We start from the raw sequence: 24,142 nt of genomic DNA on the forward strand, positions 1-24,142 counted from the left end.
GTCAATTCAATTTCCAAGTATTTCAACCCAGGACTTTAAAAGAACTGAGCATATCTTAACCGACTTTAGAAGAAAATTTTGAAGATGCTGGCTAATAATATCATGATATTCTAACATCTCAGAGTATTATCTTATGAAGCAAAGCTAGCCAGCAATGCCAGACTACCAACAATTTTTGTAAGGAAAGAAACAATATACACTAACAGTAGCTTCACCAGCATCAACTAAAGTTACATAAAACAGTATGTCTTTTAAGTCAATACCAAGATAATATGCACAAGGCTGGAAGGTGGATTTATTCTGAAAGATACATGTAATACGCTAAAACTGTCAAAAGAAGATAAGAAGCATTTCAGCAGATCATAAAACTATCAAATATTAAGTATAAAAAATAAAATATCTGCAAAAGCTATTAGTAAAAATTGCAAAGTATTTTTATAATCGTAAGATTCCTTGGAAATTTTCTGCCCTCACAAATAACCCTTATTACACAAACTGTCATACACTGCAAGTTCATCTTCTGGCAAAAACCTTCCTTCATTAAAACACACTTCATTAATTTAGGGATCAGGTAAACAGATCATTTTTAAAATAATAGTTTGTTGCTGTGTTTTTCCTTTGAATAGACAAAACAGTTACAACAGATTGCAAATATTATTGCTACAATGTCTATTTTACATCATGATTCAAAGAATATTGGTAATATAGCTAGTTCTTTAATTCAAGAAGGGAACAGACAACACAGGCTTTGTACATAAGGTAGATCCATTTGTGAGAGTCAACAGTGATGGCTGACCATACTTTGAGGAACTTACATCTTCAGCATTTAACAAACAGTAATTTTTCAGTCTTCAAGGATTAATTTCCTAATTTTACATCAGTCTACAAAGTTCTTATTGGTTCATTGTAAATACTCATAGGATTAAAGGCAGCACTACTGTTTACATATATAATTAGTACACCAGAATTAAGGGTTTAGCTACTGAACTGAAAAATTTATAGGGGGTGGAATACTTCAGAAAACACAAAAATGCTCAATTCTACTTTTTTTGGTTTCAGCTGATCACTGCCTGGGTTTAAGTGAAGATTAAAATTTGGACAGAAAGACAGTACTGTGCATTGCCAACTGTCAGTCATCCTCGTAGTAGGTGTAGACTGTAGTTTACACATGCACACCACTATATCTCTAAAAAAGGATTTGACCAGACAATTTTTTCCTCAACAGGCCATATTTTATTTGCTTGCAAAAGCATGGACTTCAAAAGTTAAAGCTTTTAGTCCAAATTATGCAAAACTCTCACTTGTATTTTTTTTTTTTTAGTTTCAAATTATGCTAGTCTGAAAGATATGAAAGTTCATTAAAATTTTAAGTATGCCGAGTCAGGTTGGCAGGCTTACTATTATTATGAAACTCTACTCTTTCAGTATCAGTTATATTCCTGTGTCCCCCCCGCCCACCTTGCCTGCATCCAAAAAAGCATCATTAAAATGCAAAGACAATATGATCAAATTACAAATACAGTAATAATATTTTAATACAATATGAATTTCAAAGCAATATTTTAGAAACATAGCTCCTGGAATTACTGTACAATTTATACATAAATTGGTAATGTATTATATAGTACCTGTTAACCAGATTTTTATCAATTTCTACATCTGGCGTAACAGCATTCTCTGGAAGAATAATAGAAGGTGTACTGCATGTCGTCCCTTCAGCAGTAGTGTCCTGAATGGTTTGTGACAAATATAAAAATGTAGTTAAACAGAAATTCAAAACACTAAATATTGACATTCTATGTGGAAAATAATGTGTATTGCTCAGTTTAGCTAAAAGAGAAACTGACTGAACTAAGTGAGAATTAGCTCCTATTTGATAAAACAAATGTTAATTAGAAGCCTATACTTAAATTGCTAAAAGGAGATGATGGAGACCTGGAATATCCATTTTCTTTACAAATTTTTAATGCACACAAGCTAAATTCATTAAGCATGAAACTAATGAGAAAACTTTAAAATTATAGACAAACTGATTTTTCACACAGCAAACCATTCCTCTGCTGAAGTACATGTACAACACTTAATGAAATTATGAGCTGAATGCAAGAGTGAAAAGCAGCTATGTTTAACAGGGCTAAATCAGCCACATAAAACCTCCAAACGGGACTATAGTGTGAAATGAAAGCTTGAATAAATGAAGTATTGAGTGCACACGTTATCCAAAAAAACAGAAAACAACTATCAGGTTATCTTGTTAGTGTTATATTTGGTTTTCTCTCCAACTAATTGGAAAAATAATTAAAAAACGTCCCAACAGCAATATTTCATAAAATTCAATATAATTTTTAAGTGACAAAAGAAAATGACAGTGAATATCAATGTATGCTTGCCTTCTTAAAAAAATGAGAACTTGTCACAAGAACTTAATCCCTTCTACCACAATGATGCCAATCAACCGAAGAGAAGGAATCTGTTTCCTGTGAGATACCCCAAATGGAGATGCATCAAGCTGGAATAAATATGGATTTCTCATATGTAGTAAAAAAATTAGTACTTCTACCCTATGTACTACACTCAGATTCACAAAGAAAAATAAAAAATGGACCCCTCTACTGTTGAAAGGCTACATAAGCAATCTGGTATTTAAAGTCAGTCAAGAAGTGATTCAAATCAAGAAGATTTGAATAAAGTGATTCACATAAAATCATGCAGAGGGGGGAAAGTGTAGGCACCTATCAGAAGTTGCAATTTTTATTTTAGAGTACAGTCATGAGATGAGTAGAAGATATCATAGCAGTGTGAGTATTTATAGCTGGAGGGAAAGCTTCCCAAAAATGTCAGGAGACTGTCACCAACCAACTTGCAAAATTTAAAGAATAATTTGTAAATTCTCAAATCCTAATTGCTTCTGCTAGGCACTGGTATGTACAAGTATCTTATTTTATTTAGTTATTTGGAGTCTAAATTTTTCTTGAAACTAAGTCCCAAAGTTTCATAAGAAATTTTTACTTCAGTTGGTATTGGAGAACAGAATAGAATAGAATAGAATAGAATAGAATAGAATAGAATAGAATAGAACTAAATTTTCAGTTGGAAGGGACCTGCAACAATCATCTAGTCCCAACTGCCTGACCAAAAGTTAAAGCATGTTGTTAAGGCCATTGTTCAAATGCCTTTTCAACAGTGACAAGCTTGGGGCACTGATCACCTCTCTGGGAAGTGATGCTTCTGAATTTTCTAAAAGTCATGTTTGTTATCCATGGCACAAAGCCAATTACATTCAACTGTTCTAAACATCATTTTGCTTTTACTGACATAGCATTTGTTGCCAATTTTGCTTACTCCTTTTAGGAATGTTTTCCTACTAGAGGTTGACACAAATGTAATTAATTGAGAAGAACATTTCTTTTAGTAATTATCATTAAATAGGCAGGTAATAAAAAGCTGTTATAAAAGCACTAATTTAGTCATTTACAGAATGGTGCATGTAATAGCTCACAGTTTAACAAGTGAACATTTTAGAAGAGAGAAAATGAAAAAATTTCAATTATTTGAAACAAAGGCCGTCAATGAATAATTGTTTCAGTCATCTACTGTCATGTGAAGAAATGAGCCTATATCATGTTTGTTACAATAAACAAGTAGCCATGAATATAAATTGAAATTTAATTACATATATCTAGAAAACTAACAGTTACATGACTGCTAATATCTATCAGATACAACAGAACTCCTTTCGACATCTCTCCCAGTGCTGCATTTTATTATTGTTGAAATAATGTATTTTCTGATCAATTCAAAGAACTCTAGAAGCATTTGGAAAATGGTATAATATTAAAGTATATTAGCGTAACCCTTCTTCCTCCCAAAGGCAACAAAATGTGCTCCGGTTTGGTCATCTGTTTTAGGATTATTGATTCTGTTGTAAATAGCTTTTTTTTTTTTTTTTTTTTTTTTTTTTTTTAACTAAAAGAAATATATTCTATGCAGCTCCACACTTCTGTTCTCATAATTTCCATATCATCTTCCTCAGCAAGTTCAAATTGTCAGTCACAGGAGAGCAGAATAGGAAACATGACAAGAAAATAATACGAAGATTGAAGTTTAAGAAAAATATCCTTGTAATGCTGTAAATATTAGAATCTAAAAGCATGACATATTATGTGATTCAAGTGCATAACTGGCATTGTATGATAATAGTTTGAAAGCAATTTTTAGTAGTATTCTTGAAAATATTACTAAGTAACAATGTATTGTGTCTAAAAGTCAATGAGAAAAATTCAGGTGACTGCCCTGCTCGTAAGGCAAAGCAGCTGAGTACACATGCACATTGTTTACACTAGTCTCATGACTGTCAAAGAGCAAAAGCTTTTGAATGAGGTAACATCGGCACTAAAGTAATTCAAGTCCATTTTTGGACTCTAAAACCAGCTTATTAAAAAAAAAAAAAAAAAAAAAGAAAAAGACCGTAGCCATGGCTAGTTCAGGTCAGGTAGAACACATTAATCTTGGTCAGCTGCTATAGCGGTTCAGCTTCATCACAGGTGAAAACTCATGCCTCCCACTGTCCAAACCTATCGTACATTTGTATAGGACAGGGGCAGGAAGAGCTTGAGCATGCAAGTCTTAGTAGGGCCAGCTGTCTTGAATCAAAAGAAATCTTTATGCTCTGAAGAGTACTCAGGCTGCTATATGTAGATCCTGGAAGAGAAGCTTTAATAGGAAGCTTAAGTTGTCTCACAGTTGTACATCTGCACAAAGATGATACAGAAGTTTTCTATCACCCTCCCATTGCCTGCCTCTAACTGCCCTCTCCATGTTAGCTTCCAGACACGTCTGCTCTTCAGCTATTTCCAACAGCTGACTCATCTCCTAGTACAAGTGACTGCTTGCTACCAAGTTGCTGCTTCCTTTTTGTCCCAAGCCCTCCTCTCATAAAAATGTTGGGTAAAACTGACTCCGGCTCTACGGCTCAGGTGGGAACTGATCCATGTGCTCTACAAGGATGACCATGTGCCATCTAGTCTTGCAGAGAGGCTTGTGCAGGGCTGAGAGGATGGCACATGCAGTTTGGTCTGTAACAGAAGACCAAAGAGGCTCAGGGATACTCAGGACGAATATGACCTGCAGACATTCTGGCTGCTTAGCTCTACAAAGCCCTTACTAAGCATACAGAAAATGGGGTTTTAGAAGTTTTGTAATCCAGTCAAATTGGATGGATTTGAACAGTAAAGGAGAAAAAAAAAAAAAAAATATCTCTGCTAAAAGAGCTACCCTGCCAGGACAGTCAGATGATAAAGCCTTACGGTATACCACCTGAATTCTTTAAAGCATTGGGAAAAAAAAAAAAAAATCCTCTGCCACCTGGCCATATCCTTATAAATTAATTAAAGGTCTGGACTGAATTTCAGAACAAATTTGGCCTGAAACAGACGCTTATGTGAAAGGCCTCAGAAAAGTTATGCATCTCAGAGAGCAGTCTTCTGAGTGAAATGGGGTTTTAAATAATCTTAATTTTAGATGTTTAAGAGAAGTGCTAGGCTTCAGGTTTAGCAAGTAAGGTAATGAAATTCAATTGTAACTGCATCTTTTTGAAACAGACAGGAAAACAAAATAAACATGGGGCAGCTCCTTCAGAACAAAACAGACAACATGCAGTGATTTGATAAAACTACAGTACAAATTTAAATAGGTTTAAAAATTAAAAAACGTAGAAACTTGAATGATGGAATAATCAGTGTACAAGAAACATGAACATCTGGGACAGCTTTTTTCTCAGCAGTCAGAAGAGCCAGTGAAATAGTGTTCGGGATACAAAGAGAAGAGAAAGAAGGGGAGGGGAGGGAAGGGGAGGGGAGGGGAGTGGAGCGGGGAGGAAGCTGGAAATAGAAATAGGTATTTTTGATTTAAAAAGAGGGAAAGATGGTAACTCACAACCAACTGTGAAAGTGTAGGGAGATTTATAGGCTACTATCAGTCTTAACTTAGGATCTAATTTTCTTTGTTGCAGGTATGCATTATACATACAGAAATTACATTTTCAATACTAAAAACCTGAAATCATTTTTTAATGGTATCTGTGAAAGCATATTATAATGTTATATTATTCTATGTGGAATAAATAAAATTAAAATAAAATATGGAAATCACTAAAAATTACATTTGACTATGAAGTTCTATGATTTATAGTGGGAGAAATGATTCTGTACACAACACTTCTAAAATGTTCAATACTTACTGTAACAAGACAGCACACAAACTAAGAGTGCAACTACATACTCTATTCAGACAACATTTCATACAAGGGGCTGAAGTTCTTTGAATTAGGCTAACTGCTCTTACACCTGTGTTAATGGGAATTCCACATCTACTTCACTCAGGAACACAGAGCTAATGAATACTTCAATTAATGTTGAGAGTTAGTCATAACGGTGAACATAGGCTATTGTAAAAGATACTGAAATGGAAAGCCATATTTGTTTTCTCAAAATTAATTTGAGAAATATAACCCAGGTCTTCCCATCATGTAAAAGATACTTGAAGCAAGCAAGAAACTACATGTGATGTAGGGTTAATTTTCTTTTTCTCAGAACTATTTTGTTGTGTGTGCATTTGTGCATGCAGACAAAAGGTGGGAAAGCATCTCCTGAAACAGAATGAGGAAACTGTTAGATACTAGACAGTACTTTAGGTAAGATGAGGTTCCAGACTTGTAAAGTTTTGTTCAATGGCAGAAAACAAGTGCACCAGTTGTTAGTTCCTTCTGATGCCCTCTCCTTGCTTGCAAGTCCTTATCTCACATTGATAAGGTATTTTACTTAGTCATACTCTAGAACTTGGACTGCAGCAGGATCCAAGAGTGGTAACAGGTATGAACAAGATCAAATTCTTACAACATTGGCTAGTTGCAATCCTTAACTTAAGTAGGTTCATGAGCAGTGTGTTGGTTAAAATCTTTCCACTGTTAATTCATGCCTAAAAATAACAATTTATCTAAAATGAATAATTTTGCACAGTTAACTGATTCACAAACTATCACATTATCATAGTTCATTTACGACCTACCTCTAAAAGGCCTATATAATGTATTAAAAAGTATTTTTTTTTTTTTTTTTTAGATTAGGTGGTTGGAATTTTTCATTTCTCCCATTTGACAAGCAAACTCAGGATTAGATTCACTGATGTCTGTTAGCTTTTCGTATTTTTTTCTCTTTGGGTATGTTTTACCCAGCAAGTCTTTGGTACTAAAATACTCTCCCTATGGGTGAGTTAAAAAAAAAATTTGAAATCTTCTTGACCTAATATACATTCTCAGCTAATAGTCTGATGAACTTGCATCCATCTGGGGTGTTTATCTTAAGACAGGAAACTAACATTCAGCACAATGTGCAATTTAGATGGAATGCATGACAAATCAGTGTAGGGCTCACTGCTGACAAGATTTTCCAACAGTGTTAAAGTAGCGGATGTTTTCACCTAAAGTGTAGAATACAGTGTCCTCAAATCCAATGACAGTGATACATTTCTAATTGAGGATGTGCCAGATTATAAATCCTCTCTTTCTTTATAGAAGTTTGCATAAAACAGGATGATCTGGATAACCCGTGATTTTGTAATCACAGTAAGGTTCTGTACTTCAGCTAAACTACCAATTAAAAAAACCCCTCTACTTTATTAGAACATAAAATTACTTTTTATCAGTGGTATAAATTATTCAAAAGTGAGAAGTATAATCTCTTGTTGATTTTTTAAAAATTTATCTGCAAATAAAACATGTAAAAACATGCAGATGCCACAAATCTGAGTAGTAAAATGATGAATATGTCTAGGCAGCACCCACCTGCTCTCTGTATACTTCCAGTATATGTTCATCTACTGCTGTGGCAAATAAAGCACTGAGAAAGACTACAAACCAAAAAGCAGATTTCCTTCTTTCACACACATATGAATTGCATAGCATCTTCTATATCTGTAAATGCAACACTAGATGGTTCAAGACTACAAGCCAAAGTTCTTTTCTCAAAGGTTGAAGTTTTCTGTAATAACATCACAAAGGACATTTTTGGACAGCTTTGATATATATGGTTCAGAATAGACAGACATATAAGCCTCCAGATCAAACTGATATACAAGTGCTTGAGCAACTTCAGTTCTCATTCCTTAGTTTATAGGATATTTGAAGAATTCTAACTATATCAACTGAAAGATCATTCATAGCTTCATCAATTAATCAAAACACGCTGATACATAGCAATGATTAGATTTTATTTTATAAACTCTTAAAAACACATAAACAAGTTTCAGCCTCAGGTTTCCAAGAAGTGTCAGAAAACACCTTTGTAAGAGTGCTTACTTTGGCTGGAGGAGAACTGTTGTATTGTGCCTCTTTTGATTGTCCCTTGTCTTCAGGTAAGGTTGGCATGTTGGACAGTGTGAAGCACGTGGAACTGCAATGTGGACTAACAGGACCATGCACTGCTGAGAATATCTGTTTCAAGTTAGCCTGAAGGCATAAGCGCTGAGAGACCTTGTGATCTGCAGGCTGTGTTAGATGCCAAAAATACAAATCAAATCCGTTTAAAACTCTATGCTCTAACACTGAGAGATCACTTTATAATAGCTAACAGTATTAGTTTAAAATTAAAAATGCTATCTTGTGCTTGACTAACTAAAGCTTTCAAGGTCAAGTATAACTTAGTAATTGCATTCAAAACTGACAATTCTTGTTGCTATTTCCATCTCTTCCCTCCATTTTATCTTTTTTTTTTTTTGTTATTATGACTGTTTTGGCTGTGACCAAACTACCCTCTCTAAAAATCCTCTAAGAATGAAACAGCATCCTGGATATCTGTAACTAACGTTTAGTAACTAACAAAATCCTAGTGCTACAGATCATGATTTCAGATCCCCCAAAAAAGGAGTAAAACTGGAAACCCAGATGGTGGCACTCTTCTTTTGAGCAAGAGCAAGGCCTACATGAATGGTGCAAAGACTTGGTGTACATCTGTGCAAAACAGCACTGTGTGAGACACTTTCCAAAGCAAAGTAGCTGTAATGCCCAAAAGGAAAAAAAAAAATCACTGCCTATTAGTTGAGAATATTCTTGTTATTACTATCAACAGCAGCTACTGCCTTCACAAGGATATTATTAGCATTAAAATCTGTACAGTAGTCTGAAGATGAGAAATATTAAGTACTAATCTTTATAGCTACAGTGTATATATTACAAGACTTACTATGACACCTACCGGATAGTTAAGGAACAGTCCTCATAAATCATTCGACTCCTTGGTGGTGCCTACAGATGACAGACAATGCAGTTATCAGAGACAATCTGGTACACTGTTTCTGTCTGGACTATAAGAGGTAACTATAATCCCTTCATAGTTAATTCACAATTGTGCATAGAATGGAGCTATATACTCCAACAGTATTATAACAACTTCAGTAGTGTGCCAAGGAGATAAATATATACCACAAGCATTGGTTCAACCTTCAAAACACGTGCATTACTACTCTCATCTCAATTCTTTTACTCTTCTGGAAATCAAGATAGATGGAACAAAGACGTTGACATGGGGAGATGATTTGAAGTTCAAGGCACTTAGCAATGTTGTAAAATTAACCTTCTACAGTTTTCCCTCCCATTTCAGGGAAGGTCAAAGAAATGTATGCAGGAACATGTCTGTTTATTGAGGCTGACAAAATGTCAAAATACTTATGTTGATTAAAAAAAAATAAAGATGAATAAAAAAGAAAAGAGACAAAACCATTCATAGGAAATACTGAAGCAACATCAATAGCGTCAAGTTCCTCACCTCAGTTTTCACAGGAAAAATGCTGTGTTGTAAAACCTACAGAATGTGTGAAAATTATGGACTAGAGAAGCAGCTAAGACTCATGCTTTTATTAGATTTATTTCACATTATATTGGAAACTTAATTTTCTCTTTTACAAGAAGATGAGTACAAGTCCACCACACATGAAAATTAATGCAGAACTAATAGAATGTAAAAATGATCTCTATACAAGTATTCGTGTGTTCTGAAAAAATAATTATTTCATGGAAATTCTTTGATAAAGACTGTGGAAAAGATGCAGCATATATGACTTCAGTATAAAGACCAAAGTAAAGTCTTTTTCTAAACAGTAAACATATTTTTTTTCAGAGCAGTATATGCTAAAGGAACAGCATGCTTCAAGATTTTGTAGGCATTTTGAACCTGTTATGGGTGAATTTCTAGCTCTATTGCAGTAAGTGGAAGCTCATGCTTGTATCATGATTTTACCCACCCCTGATTTCAAATAAGAGTAGAGGAAGCTTCCTATGAATAAAAAGATTTAAAAATGTTTATTAAGGCAATATATCTTTAAAGTCCCTAATGTGATGGAAAACAGATATTTATGATTACATACATTTTAATAAACCCACAGAGATTAGGCAGACAGAAGTAGCATTCAACATCTCTGTGTTTCAACAGTTAAGTATTTCTGTATCAAACAACAGTCACCAACTATTAACAACACATGAAGATGAGATAGAAGCGAGAACCAAAAAAAGTGACATGGACTTGCTTTTCGTCTCATTCTCCTACGCAATCTCTGAGTTTGCAAGAAGTCAAATTCAAACAAAAACAAAGAAGAGAAGATAGAAATTTGGCTGTTTATCTAATCCTTCTTAATGTTTGTCTTATGAATTTATAATGGTTCTGATAGGTTCAACCCAACAGAATGCTAGGCCTGAAAAATAAGGAATGTTTCAAGTCATGGCCAAATTGTATTTGCAGTCCTACATGGAGTTTTATAAGCTATTGCACCGAAGTGTTTTATTCCCAGTGTTAAATGAGTTCCGAGTACATACCAAACTTAAAGTAATGCAAGTCATATTGAAACAAGAACGAGCTATTAAGCTCATCACATTTCAGTTCATTTTTCAGATTTAAAAAGCAAAAAAACTTCAAAAGAAAAAAAAAAGTCAGCAGGCTTGTCTAAGAATAGAAAGGGACAAATCCTGAGATGTGTTGTCTTAGAGATGCAGCACAGAAAGTACAGCCAAGGGAGAACGGAGGGTAGAAATATGAATTTACACCACCTTAACAACCCCCCAGATTTGGAGTGAACTGAGTTCAGTCCGTCTCTGACACAATTAGAACCTTATTCTGACTTCATTATAGAGGAAAATATGGAAATAGGAAAATATGGAAATAGAAAAAAACTCCAAATCTTTGTGCTGCTGATCAGTAGGAAAATTTCTTCTTCTGACTTTTCATTTTTTTCTAATATCTCTCCAGAAAACCCCAGTGCTGAGGACTGTATTGGAGCAGTGAAAGCTTGTGTATTATTGTTCACATTCTGAATCTTAAAACGATTACAGTCTTTGAAAACCTTGACTGAACTGCTGCAATCCTCTACGGTGCCAAAGTAAGGGCTACTACTTACTGGTATTTCAACAAAATATATAAGGACATAGTCCAATTCATAAGCTATATCATTCAGAACTCCTGAATTTTTTTTATTTTTTTTTTAAGTTTGAAAGCTTATTTTTAACCTATGTGGGGTTCTTAAAATCAGTGGTCCAGATCCTTTAAAGACTTTATAATGCTTAACCATGCTTAACCAGCACAAACATCACATCCTATAAATGTGAATGGATATAACCAATGGAACCACCATCTTGCTCCATGCTCTGCGAGGAGTTCTGCCATTTACTGCCTTCTGATATTAGTAGGAAAGGTGAAGGTTTAGAAATTACAGAACCTTAAGATACTAGTGAATAAATGTTCTTCTACCATCACTGCTGAAGTGACCTTATGCCTATTTGATTGGGCAATGAAAATAGCCCCAGTAAATGTCAGTGAGAGTCAAAACATATAGAAAAAAAGGGGCTTCACGAGAACACCCTAAGAACAATTAGCGGAGCTTATCTGCATCTCGCAAATGTAGGAAGAAAAGAAAGAAATGTCCTTGGAAAATTTATTTCCCTGGAAGATGTATTTTTTAATTCTTCCATAGAGCATTAGGGAGGAGTACAGCCTTGGAACCTGAAGAAATTAGAATCTCTATCTACAAAACCAACTTACAGCCTTACTGAACCCTTAACCAAAGTGCAGAGAGTATGACTGTACTGATCCTAAGCCTGGCACATCTGCCAGCTGAATAGCCTTTGGAATCATGCTGCCATTAGCTTTGCCAGCTTTATCTCCTTTCCACAAACATCAGCATGTTTCAGTCAAAGAAGGAAATGATATGTTAACAATAAATGCAATAGTGAGATAGATACCAACTGAAACAACTGTAATTATTGTCTCTAAAGATACTGAATGGATAGATAAAAAAATGCATCTGCACTTTGAAAACAGTCAAGGTTCGTAAGCACATGTTAGTATCTTAGTCACCAAGATAATTTCAAGATTCTGTTATTTCTTTTTGCCAGGCATTGATCCAACTTTGTCTGGAATACCTTTATCCTATCAAAGGATGCAATGAGATTATTAAGGTGTTTTAGCAGAGTAAATGATTGTCCCTCAAAATTCCAGTCTTTTAGAAACTGCAAGAGCAAATTACCTTTTAAGATTAAATTCTTGTAGAAATTAACTCACATGTCACAAGAAGAGTGGATGTGGGCGAAAATCTACAATCTTAGTCTGCACGAGCCTTTTGCACCTACAAAATGAGTTAGAAACAAAACAAATTACCTAACCTATTCACCAGATACTGCTTATTCCCACACTAAGATGAGACAATGTAAAGAGAAAAATACAAGAATAAGAAAAAAGGAAAGAGGATGGAGTATTTTTTAACATTTTGGTCTGTTATTGTAAACTTACTGCTTAAAATAGTTAGGAAAAAAATGATCCCTTGAACTCAAATTTGTAGTTAGATATAGATCAGTGAATGCAGAGAACTTTCTTTTACCACTGTGTAGGCTTAGAGTACAATCTCCAGGAAATGGTGATCTGGGATCTCTATTCCATAAAAGGGAAAAGTATTTAGAGGCCCTCGGCTTTCAGTGTGTTCTCTCAGCAACTCATTTTACCATAGTAGAAAAAGCTAAGTATAATCAGTTAACTTACCCTCTCTGAGTCACAGCTGAGTACCCTGTTAGGGAAGGCGTAGATAAAGGTGCTTTACTCCATCTCCGCTGATAGCTTGGCAGTTCACCCCAAACGCTCTGTCACGTCACAACAAGGATATATAAAAAACCCCAGAAATAAACAGTTAAGAAAGCATTTTATTAATATTTCTTGACCTCATACTGCCTGTGGTCAAGTCAAGTAACTCTCATTTATTAATGTGAGTTGCATACTCATAAGCAAAGCTGAACTGCACAATTCTGAACTGCTTTTTGTAACTCTTTTCTTTGTTCTGCAAAGTGGTTGTAAAACATTACCATATTAGAAAGGTATCTTTTTGCACTCCTTTTGTATAGCTGCAAAAGCATATGGACTTCATGTAGGATTTTGAATTAGGTTTTGCAGCTCTGAAGTACTTAAAAAACTCTAACCTTATTTCATTCAAACCAAGCATGAAAAAAATGTGTGTTTTTCTTATGTTTGTACCACATAATAAGTTCCAATACAAAGCATGGTTACAGTATTTAAGATACACAAAGTTTGTTGTCATACATTAGCTATCTCAAAAAAATTTAAAAATCCCAACAAAACAAATCAAACCTATAAAACCAGGTCCAGAATATCTTAATAGAAAACCTTCAATATTTTGCCCTAGGACTTCAAAATTTGTGTATAATAGAAACAGTCACTAGAAAAGAAAAAAAAAAAAAAACAACAACAAACCAAAACTAAATCCCAACTAAAACTGACTCATTTACATTCTTACCCTGTGTGACAAGAGATAGTACGTGGAAATTGGAAAACACTTTCTTCATTGCCTGCAACATAGAAAAAAATTTACTTTTTCTACTACATCTGATTTTTTTGACAAGACAGTAGTTTCTCATATTAAATACTTAAGCTTGCAAGATATTAAGAGATTGTCTCAGTCAGTCAGTTTACCAAAACACATAGTCATGGCCCCAGGACTGGACCTTACTCTCACCAACAAGGAGGGGCTGAAGGGGAGTGTGAAGCTCAAGTGTAGCTTTGGCTGCAGAGAAAATGAAATGGGGGAGTTTAAGATGCTCACGGCAGTGAGGAGGGCATACAGCAAGCTCACTACCCTGGATTCCAGGAGAGCAGACTTTGGCTTCTTCAGGGATCTGCCTGGAAGAGTAACATGGGATACATCGCTAGAGGGAAGAGGGGCCTAAAAAAATCTGTTTAATATTCAAGGATCACCTCCTCCAAGCTCAGAAACGATGCATCCTGACAAAGAGGATGTCAGGTAAGAACTCCAGGAGGCTGGCATGGATGGACAAGGAGCTCTTGGACAAGCTGAGGGGTTGGAACTAGATGATTTTTTAAGTCCTTTCTAACCCAAACCATTCTATGATTCTATGCCTAATGTAAGGCATCTCTGCAATAACTGTAATGATCTGAATTCTACCTACATTAATATCCATATGAAGTGAAATCTGGAAGACAAAGTCATGTTTCTGTTTATAAGATACAGAACAGTACACCTGGAGCATGCAAAGTGTATGCAACTGCTGTGTGAATTCAAAGCATCTGTTTTCATTCTGAGAAGTACTGAGATTAGTTTCTGAGCACTGATATTAATTCCTGAGCAACTTACATTTCTTGACAACCAGAACACTTCCAGGCTGCAACATCAGAGACAAGGGATGAATGTGAATAATTCTGTAACAAAAATATTAAAAAAAAAAAAAAAAACAAAAAAACCACAAACTAACAAAAACGTAAGAAGAATACAGCAAATGTCCCTCAGCTTTTAGAAAAACTGTGTGTCAACTCAGTGGGTATAGTCTTCCTCAGGACTACAAGCTACCCATATAGAACTTGCTTTACGGAGCAGCACAACAGGAAAGAATCTCCTTTTCCACTCTGTTTTCCTCATAGCTCAGGAACACATAAAACTTGATGTTTTCCAATAAACTGCTTGAATGAGAGAAAGAAAAAGTTAGGTCAGAGAGAAAGTAAAATGTTCTTTTGATGCATGTCCAGCCTGATATGATTGGGAACATTTGGGAGAATGTCTCTAGTAATGGCTAGTTATGACACTCTACTGAGAATGCAAAACAAGAAGTCTGGAGGTGAGAGGTGATGCTGATCCATTACCAACATGACCAACTCCTACAACAATGCATTTGGTTTGGTTATGTATCTAAAATTTTATATCAGAGTTTAAAGAAATCTAATAACCAAATCCCACAGAGTTTAATGAATAATGTTTTCCTGGTGTTATGCACTTAACTTTGCCCATATACATTAAGAGAAAAATCAATTGGACTCCACTTCACTCACAATTATTTTAACATAGTTAAATGGAAATTTAAGACTAACTAAAAGATCACAACTATATCTGAAAATAGCAATTTTTGCTATTAAGTATTATCAGCCAGTTTCATTTGTTTTAGAAATAATTACAATTTTTGCTTTGTTAGCAGTCAGTGTTTAGGTTTACTTCTCTTGCAACTGGAGGAGTGGCTTTTTTTTTTTTTTTTTTTCAAGAATACTAGGCTGAATTTTATGCTTCAGACAATCAACAAACAACTGAAGAATGTGCGTATTTTAGAAATACTGAGAAGCAGTATTTCACTAACTTTTCAGACTACTAGACCCAGATTAAAAAAAGTTTTTAAGGTAAGTGTATTTTAGGCAGCCTGAAAGTTTCCTGATACCATTTATTTTAGGGGCAATTAGGAGTTAATATTGCATGAATCAAACTTTTATAAATCATTCTGTTTTGGATGCAAGGTCTTTGTTTTCAGTTTTTGTTTTTATTTAGCAATAAAAAGAATTTAAGGAAATGAGGTTATAAGTAGCATTACCTCCCTGCAAAAACAAATAGTTTTAAGAATTGTATACAAGTTCACAAAAAATACATTCTGGTTCATTTGTAGTTTTTATTCATTCTGGGGCTTTCTTTGAGCAAATTGGCTTAAGTCAAAACTCCAGTAACATAATTTTATCTGGTTAAGTATGTGTCTAAGATGAACCCAGCTCTCATATGTAAAGGACAGTCAAAGGTAGTTATGGGAAAGGGTAGATCTGTGAGATTCTTGCAGCAGAGGCTTCTCCCCAGTCATGCCTTTGCAATAACCTGGCACTCCCCACATCCTGTGCTGGAGACAACAGGACAGCTGTAGCAGAAGAACCAAAGGCAGATGGATTTTTTTTTTCCATTTGCTTTTTTTTATGGTACCTACACAGTCTGTTTTGGTTTTTTATTGCTCTCCAAGCACTTGTGCATATTTCTTAGCCAAAAGCAAGGAACCTTCTTCAGGAAGTAAACGAATTTGAAGTGAATTTAAAGCCATATGTTCAATCTTTCAAAGCATAATAGTGAAAGCCACTTATATATTTCACTGAGCTTACTAAAGGCTTATGCTCAAATCCCTAGAGAAAGCTCTCCAACAGTGAACCAGTCAGACATTTAAAATTTTAATTATGGTAGATCCTTTACCTTACAGGAAATTGTCTTTCAAAGCCACATAACCAATCTTCGCTACTTGTGAAGAACGAAGTGCACAAGGATGCCAGATGTCACTAAATAGTCATAACTGCCTAACAGATCTTACCATCCAGAAGTTATTAGATATGTGTCTTGCATTTTAAATTTCCATTAATCATTCCTAAATGAATTTACTTTTATTGTTTCAGCAGTTCTTTCCCTTGTTTTGTGTAAAAAACCTCTACATCAGCCCTCCCAAACAAATTCGAACAAAAGAACCCCCAACAATATGAAAAAACCCTGCCACTCTACAATTCATAGATGGTTGTTTCCGTAAGTTCAGTTAACCTGCAACAAAGATTTTACCTCATCCTACTTCTTACTGACTTCATGTTTTTTCCATCAGTGGGCTTTCAGCTAGAATGACAAGAACAAGGCAACAAGCAGCAGAGCTCAGCCAGATGGTCTCTAGGAAACCAGCTGGGCTGAACTTTGGGGTACTTTAAAATATACATATATATGGTGAAAAAGATAGTACGTGTGGTATTAAGGAAAAATTAGGCCTTGCTTTATTCTGTATTATGCACAAGTTAAAGAATTTAGCCTGCAGTAGCAAATCTGATGATCAGAAGTCTGTCAGATCTCTTGGCAGAGTTGGTATAATTCTTAACTTGCAGATTATTTTTGATAGACTTTAAGGAAATGCAGTTTAAATGAAGAATGTGAATGTGGAGTGGGTGGATATTTGGCATGGAGAATAAGAATTTCTAAGCATAAGGAACGGCATATAAGAAAGTGTGAAGATGAGAGTGGGAGAACAGTACATTAAGTGTCCTTCAGGAGGGTAGTTCAAAAGGAACCTGGATCTAGGAACTATCTGGAGAAAAACCTATTGTCTCACAACATACAGGAAGTGACTTTAAAATAGGAGAAAATCCAAAAAAGTTGAAAATTATATGCATCTAAAAAATGTTGCTCTCTTCCTCCTCCTAAACAACTTACTATTTGAAAGAAACATGCAAATTTGTTTAGGAGGCAGCGCCAATCTTTGTTCCATGTTCCTGAAAGAACCCTCTGATGCAGGACCTGTGTATTGATAGATCACCCAGCAGAAATTGCTAATGATAGTAATATTAAGAATACCTGGAAATATTACCACCAAACATGCACATTTTTGCCCAAATGAGCATGATGTACTCAGTAACACAGAGTCATTTGGGTTTCTTTTTCTTTCACTCCTCACAGATTTGGAGAAACCTAGATATGTTTCTACTGTCTGGACTGCATGCATTATACATCACATTCTAGTTACACGTTTATTTTTGTCTATGATGTAGGCAGAATTGGGAGCTTGAGACGATATTTTCTCAAATTGCCATTTGACTATATTTTTAGTTAATGTAAAAAGAGAACAAATTTAATTGTGGGGAGGGGAGACAGATAAGATCAGGGTAAAAAATAATTCTTGTCCTTTGCTGCCAATTAATTCTTGTTTAAGAAAAACCTTAAGGTTGTTACATGAAGCAGTTATTTTCAAATTCAATTTTTACATATAAACATTCTATAAACTGTTCTGTTTTCCAGGAGAGCTGGATATCAAATTTAAATAATTTGGAAAAAAATACTACCAAAGGCCTAAGTCAGAAATGTAAATACGTTGAAGTTAATTAGAGCAGAACACTATTGCTTAGTGACCCAGGAGCCTTGTTGCTAGTCAAGCAAAAAATTTTCCAAATGAAAAAAAAAAAAAAATTTTCTTTCCCAATTACAAATGATTATCCTAGAGGGGGCACTTTGTTGAACAAACCTAAAACGCAGTTGTGGTCTTTCAAGCAGGGAGATTTCCCCATCTTGCATAGATAAATGACAGAACAGCAAACCAAGTATTTTTCTCTCATTTTATGCTTCCTAGACAAAATCTGATTCACATTTGCTTACTTTAGTGACACAAGCACATGTTTTTCTTTCATTGCAAAAATCAACATATCCAAAAGAGCATGACTGTGTCTCGCTTCCTTTTTATTAGAAAAGAATTATGAATCCAATTCCACTGAGTTTTCTAAAATATTGCTGTACACCAGAAGAGAAACAACTATAGTATTAACTTATTCAAATAATCAGCTATTATGTGCACTTTGACTGCTGACTGCTTATTTGACTACAGTTAACTTATAAATTACTATATGATGGTCAGACTGGAGGATCAATACCCAGAATCAAGAAATTCTTCAGGTTGGAAGGTCATTTGGACCAACCTCCTCTCTGAAGTAGGGTCAGCTCCAAAATGACTAGACTAAGTTGCTTTGGACTTTGTCTAGTTGAAACATGAAAACTTCCAAGGACAAAAATTGCAGAATTTCTGGTAGATCTCATCCAGTGCTTAATTATTCCCACAGTAATTCCTTCCCACCCTCACCTTTACATCTGGTCAGAACATCCCTTGTGGTATTTTATTATCATTCTCTCTCATTCTCCTGCCATGCATCTCTGTAAAATGCCAGAGTCTATCCTTTTAGTAACATTTTAAGTATTGCAAGACTGCAACTAATTTCTTCTCCAGGCTAAGCAATACCAATTCATTCCCCTCACAGGATGCTAACTAGCTCCTGACTACCGTAGCAGCTCTCCTGGATTTACTCAAGTTTTTCAACATCCTGGAGGTCCAAAACCAGATGTGGTAAGCCACATTGGATAAGAATGTATTCCTACCTGTCCTCCACATCTAATAAATGGATAGACTCTCAAGGACCTTCACTTGTAATGCCAGGTGACACGCAATGCCAGTAGTATGAACTAATATTATTTTAATTCAGTTGCATTTGTCACTGATCTGGTACTTCATTCATCTAGACTGTAATGTCCCAACTTGGATACAGGGATGCTGTATATTAGATGATAAGAATTGTTCCTTTTGCTAGAAACAGTCCAATTTTATCCCTAGATTACACATTGATTCTGCAGGCCCAGCCATCTGTGAAGAAGCAAAAAACAACATTTATGTCTCTTCCCTCCTGCTAGCATGTGATATAGAACTGCGAATAAGCAATAACATTTTGTAATGTCATTTTTTAGGCTCTTTTGCTGGAAACAGAAGCAACTTGAAAGCCAGCAGCTACACTAATTTATCTTATCAATACCTGGCTTCAGAAACAGGTCATAATAATAATTTAAAGAGATTAATCATACAAAGGATGATTGTTTGTTTCAGTATTATCCAAAGGGGTGGGGGAAGTTCTCAGTGTTTCATCCAGGTATTATATCAATGCAGAATTGGGGCCAAAAGCTCTGTTCTTGCACAAAAGATCTATTAAAGCAATGCAAGATTTTGCAGCCGTACTTTGCAGAAGGTGTTTTGCCTGTATTGTTGAATCATCTGCTGTTTTCTGCGGGCTGTGTTATTCCTTGCTATTGAGAGTATGCTTCTGGGACCATATAAAAATACGCTGAAGATTACATTTTGGATGTAGTCACATAGTATTATTTTCACACTATGAAGTTCTTACAGTAAACATTCCCTAACTGATTTGGTTTTCATTTAAATTTAATAATTTTTTAAAAAGGTGTGATGGGAAGAGGTAGTGTATTTACTGGACAGTTCAACTTACTACATAAAGGCAAACTTTCAGTAGTTTCAGACTTTTCAGTAGTTTGGAGGAAGTGTGGTGTTTGTTTTGGTTTGGTTTGGGGGTTTTTGGTTTTTTTGTTTTTTTTTTTTTGTTGTTGTTCTTTTTTTGTACTGGGATTTAAAACCAAAGACCCACAATATCTAGAGACAGAAAGACGACCCTGTTACTGTTGAATTTAGCAGAGAAATTCAATGTGCATTTTACTGGACAAGTTAGCAGTGGATTGGATGACTCTCCACTGAGGTACAAGTATTAGCTGAAGCAGCAACAAATTCCTCAGAGTTGTGTTTCCTCTTCTGCTATTGGAGACAGTTATGGATTTCAAGGTGAAATCAAGAAAGAGTATTTGATTTAATAATTTGAGGACTGCATAGGTATTCTATGAGACAGGATGATGTTGTAATTAAAACTAAGGTTAAATAAATACTCTAAATTCTACACCATGTGGAAATAGTGTGTTAGCACAGAAACTGTTCCATTAGGCACGCTCGTGACACTGCTGTTCTTATGTCTTACATAAGAAAACATTAACTTGCATTCTTTAGAAGGGTATTTCATAATGTAGCCACAGCACTGATTTAAACCTCAGTCATAAATAACATTTGGTGAGCTTTGTGAGATGAACCCTTTAGCAAGCAGCCCACATTATGGATTTCCATACTGTGTTCAGATTTCTGAGCTGAATTGGTGCATGTTCCAAATTCCCAATGCAAACAAGTCCTTGAAATAAAAAGATTGAGAGCAGCTAAGTTCTGACTGAAACTTTTAATAGAGCAGAGCATCATATTACCATTACAACTAACTACATAGTTTAAGTAATCAACTGATTACTTAAAAGCAAGCTTCTGCCTACTGTCCCTAGGTTAAAAATATCAGTATCCCAGGAGGGAGACTTAACCTCAGGTAGTACTTGGAAGCCTCTCTCGAGTAATCTCTGGCTGCATCTCCAACTTGAGTTAAGCATCATGATTCTCTCCTCCTCTTAGATGAAAAACTCAGCTACTTGGCCTAAACTATATGTGGTCCGATCAAGGAACAGAAAGTCTACCAGAAGGAGACTTCCCAGTGGCTCCAGTCTAGCACTCGCAGCCAAAATTACAGGAGAAATAATTTGCCCTTGTTTTATCCTTATTTGGCATGCAGATGAGGCAGCTTTAGGAAAAATGAACTTGAGCTCTTTATTTTACTGTGGGGAAAAGGGAGAAAGCATACTGTTTTATCACTTCTGAAAGAAGAGATTTGCTGACTTGCAGAAAGGGTGGTCAGAAAATGAAAGCAAAGAGTTGTTTGTGAGAAAGGAAAAGCAAGTTCCCATTTCCTGTATTCTCAAAGCTCTCCCCTTAGGCTTCATTGGAATCCAAAATGAGAGATGGGCGATTACTGCAAACACACAAAACAAAAAAAAACAACAACAAAATATATTCCAGAGCTGCCTTTACTTACAGAATCCCAGCTTTGGGAAACATGGTAATGCAAAATAGTGGCAATGCAACACTTTATTTTGCAGGCATCCTTAAAAGTGAAGGGTGCTCTCAGACCATGCACTTCAATAGCAGCTCAATCATACTACAGTGCTTGACCTTCAAGATATTGACACTGAGGACCCAAAGAAGAACGTAACTATCTACTGCTGCTTTCCTCACTTTGAGGAAACACAGAGATATATTGAACATGGACTACACTGAAGTTAGCATTTTCAACTGTGCAACATTAAAGCTAAGCTCCTAAAACCAGATTTCAGTTAATGAAATATATAATTACTCTTACTTTTAAATCCTTCCTAGCAGGATATATGGGTATACATATGGAAGAAAATGAGGCCTGTTTTGATTACTGGCTAAAGTTCTAGATTCAGGAGCTTTACAATTTGCACTCTAATTTGGAAACTATCCTCATTGGCTTGCATCTGCTAGAAAGCACAGTAAGAAAAACACATTTTCATTTTCTTTAGAAAGCTACCAAATACAAAACACTAAGTCTTTAAGAACAGATGGTTTGCTAACTGTATTTTTGAGGTTTTCAACAATTGTGCTTTAAAACCCAGAACTAGGAAAGTTAATAATAAAGATCAAAGCTACCAGAACAAGAAAGGAATTTTTATGGATTGACTGGCATGTACTGTACCAAAAAGCCACATTTTTCTGTGTAATTAGACAGTTCAGAACAAAGCTTTGAGGCAAACAACTCTGTTCTTCTAGAATATCACAAGCCAAATGTAGCAAAATGTTCCTCATGTTCAATTTGTCAAAATCCTTCCCTGATAAAATTATTTAGCCAACACCATTCTATTGCTCATTATATCCAGGAGTTGTTCCAAAAACAATGTACCAGCTTTATGCACAATTTCATCTCATTAACATCTAAAAAAGCCCACACATTTATTATTTCTTTATCAGTGTTGCGCACAGAGAGCCCCTAGCAAAGAGGTGAGCTTAAACCAGAGAATTGCTTCTGCAGGGAAATAAAATTAAAGACTTTGGGGTTTACATTTTATATACTACATTTTAAAATTTTGGCCTCAAAGCCTAAAATGAAAATGTGGAAGGTGAGGAGGGGGTAAAAGTAGCAGAATTACTCATAGAACAAACTTTACAAGAAAAACAGGGCATATCATGTGTCAAGATTTATAACAGAAATACAGGATCCCACTGCAGTTGTCCTCTGTGTCTCCTTCAGAGCACACCATCTCTATAGAAAGAGCGTGTGAATAAGGCGCATTCTTGCCTTTCCATCATCTGAGTTTACAACCAGCTGTTTAGCTCAAGCTGCTAATGACTGAGGTTTTATGACATGTCCTGCTCCACTGTGGCTGCTGAAGTATTGATAACTTTTGGCAGAGCAACAAGGTGACACTGGGGGGGAGGAGCAGCATTCACATCTTGATACTGAGCTAAATCCACCAGAACTCATATTTCTTAGCTCTGTTTCACAGTGCTTTATCAGCTGTGCTAGAATTCATTATTGCCATTGCTGTTACTGTCTTAAGAAATTGTGATGTGCATTTAATTATGCTTATTTTATAACTTTATATATACATCAGAGAAAATGGTATTCTGTATTTGCTTACTTACAAACAATTTGTATACAATTAGTATAAAGTCTGTATAAATTGAGATTTATCATCTTACCATTTTTTATTGTTTCCTAATATTGAATAAACTAAACGAAGTTATATTCAAGTAATGGATTGTGGCTACTTACTTTAAATTTAAAACTTGTAGGAAGTTAAGGAATGAAAAAGATTCAATGATTCTAATATATTATGAAATCAAAAATACAAAACCAGGTGACATATTTAGAAATGTGTCTTAAAAGAAGATATAGGAAGTCATTGTCATTTTAACAATATCACAGAACTACGCAGGTAAGATTAATCTAAAGTAGAAGAAACATTGAAATATTAATGTTTCAAAATGCTTTGATTATTATTAAGGTTCTGGAGTTTTAGAATGCCTTTGAACAACATTCTGGCAAACTCCAAGACAAAAAGCTTCACATTAACTACCTGAGGTAGTGGAGGACAAATAAAAAACCTTAGAGACTGAGGTAAAGGCAAGCAATACAATCAATCAATGATGCTCATTCTTTCCGTACACCTAATTCAATATTTTGATGTTGACCTTGAAGTGCTTTTCTATTCTGCCAAAACAAAACAGAGGACTCATTGCTTTATAATTTTATTATCACTTAAGGCTTTCATCCTCGTTCCTAATTTTAAGATAACTGTCCTACATAAAAAAATTAATGTAATATTTTATTACTAAATAGATGCAGATATGACAATAATAAACTAACATGGGGCTGTACAGCATTCCAAGTGGCTATTTTTTAAAAAATTCTCTACAGAAGTCAATAAGCACTTTAATACAGGCAATATGTATTTTAAAAGAGAGGTTTTGACAAAGTTCTCTACCAAACATCTTAAGAAAACTGCTCTCACAGGACAAGAGGGAAAGACCTCTTATAATCTGAGGAACAAAATA

The 24,142-nt window shown here is 35.1% G+C and overlaps 1 protein-coding gene across 2 annotated transcripts in view; it reads right to left on the reverse strand.

Annotated features, from left to right (window-relative positions):
- Positions 1–24,142, reverse strand: part of IRAG1 (inositol 1,4,5-triphosphate receptor associated 1) — a 76,241-nt gene that overhangs the window by 35,397 nt on the left and 16,702 nt on the right. The window contains exons 1-7 of one of the 2 annotated variants that reach the window (XM_033006990.2): positions 14,695–14,766; positions 13,840–13,891; positions 13,074–13,171; positions 12,600–12,663; positions 9,249–9,298; positions 8,354–8,542; positions 1,629–1,729 (exon numbers count right to left, since the gene is read on the reverse strand). In XM_033006990.2, the coding sequence (XP_032862881.1) occupies positions 1,629–1,729; positions 8,354–8,422 (170 nt within the window). In that variant the 5' untranslated portion in view covers positions 8,423–8,542; positions 9,249–9,298; positions 12,600–12,663; ... (1 more) ...; positions 13,840–13,891; positions 14,695–14,766. Of the gene's footprint in view, positions 1–1,628; positions 1,730–8,353; positions 8,543–9,248; positions 9,299–12,599; positions 12,664–13,073; positions 13,172–13,839; positions 13,892–14,694; positions 14,767–24,142 lie in introns of those variants that run through there. The other variant, XM_033006991.2, reaches the window with a different exon arrangement.

This window comes from Tyto alba, unplaced genomic scaffold, assembly GCF_018691265.1.
Source record: "Tyto alba isolate M040663 unplaced genomic scaffold, T.alba_DEE_v4.0 Super-Scaffold_8, whole genome shotgun sequence".
Classification (NCBI taxonomy): Eukaryota; Metazoa; Chordata; class Aves; order Strigiformes; family Tytonidae; genus Tyto; species Tyto alba.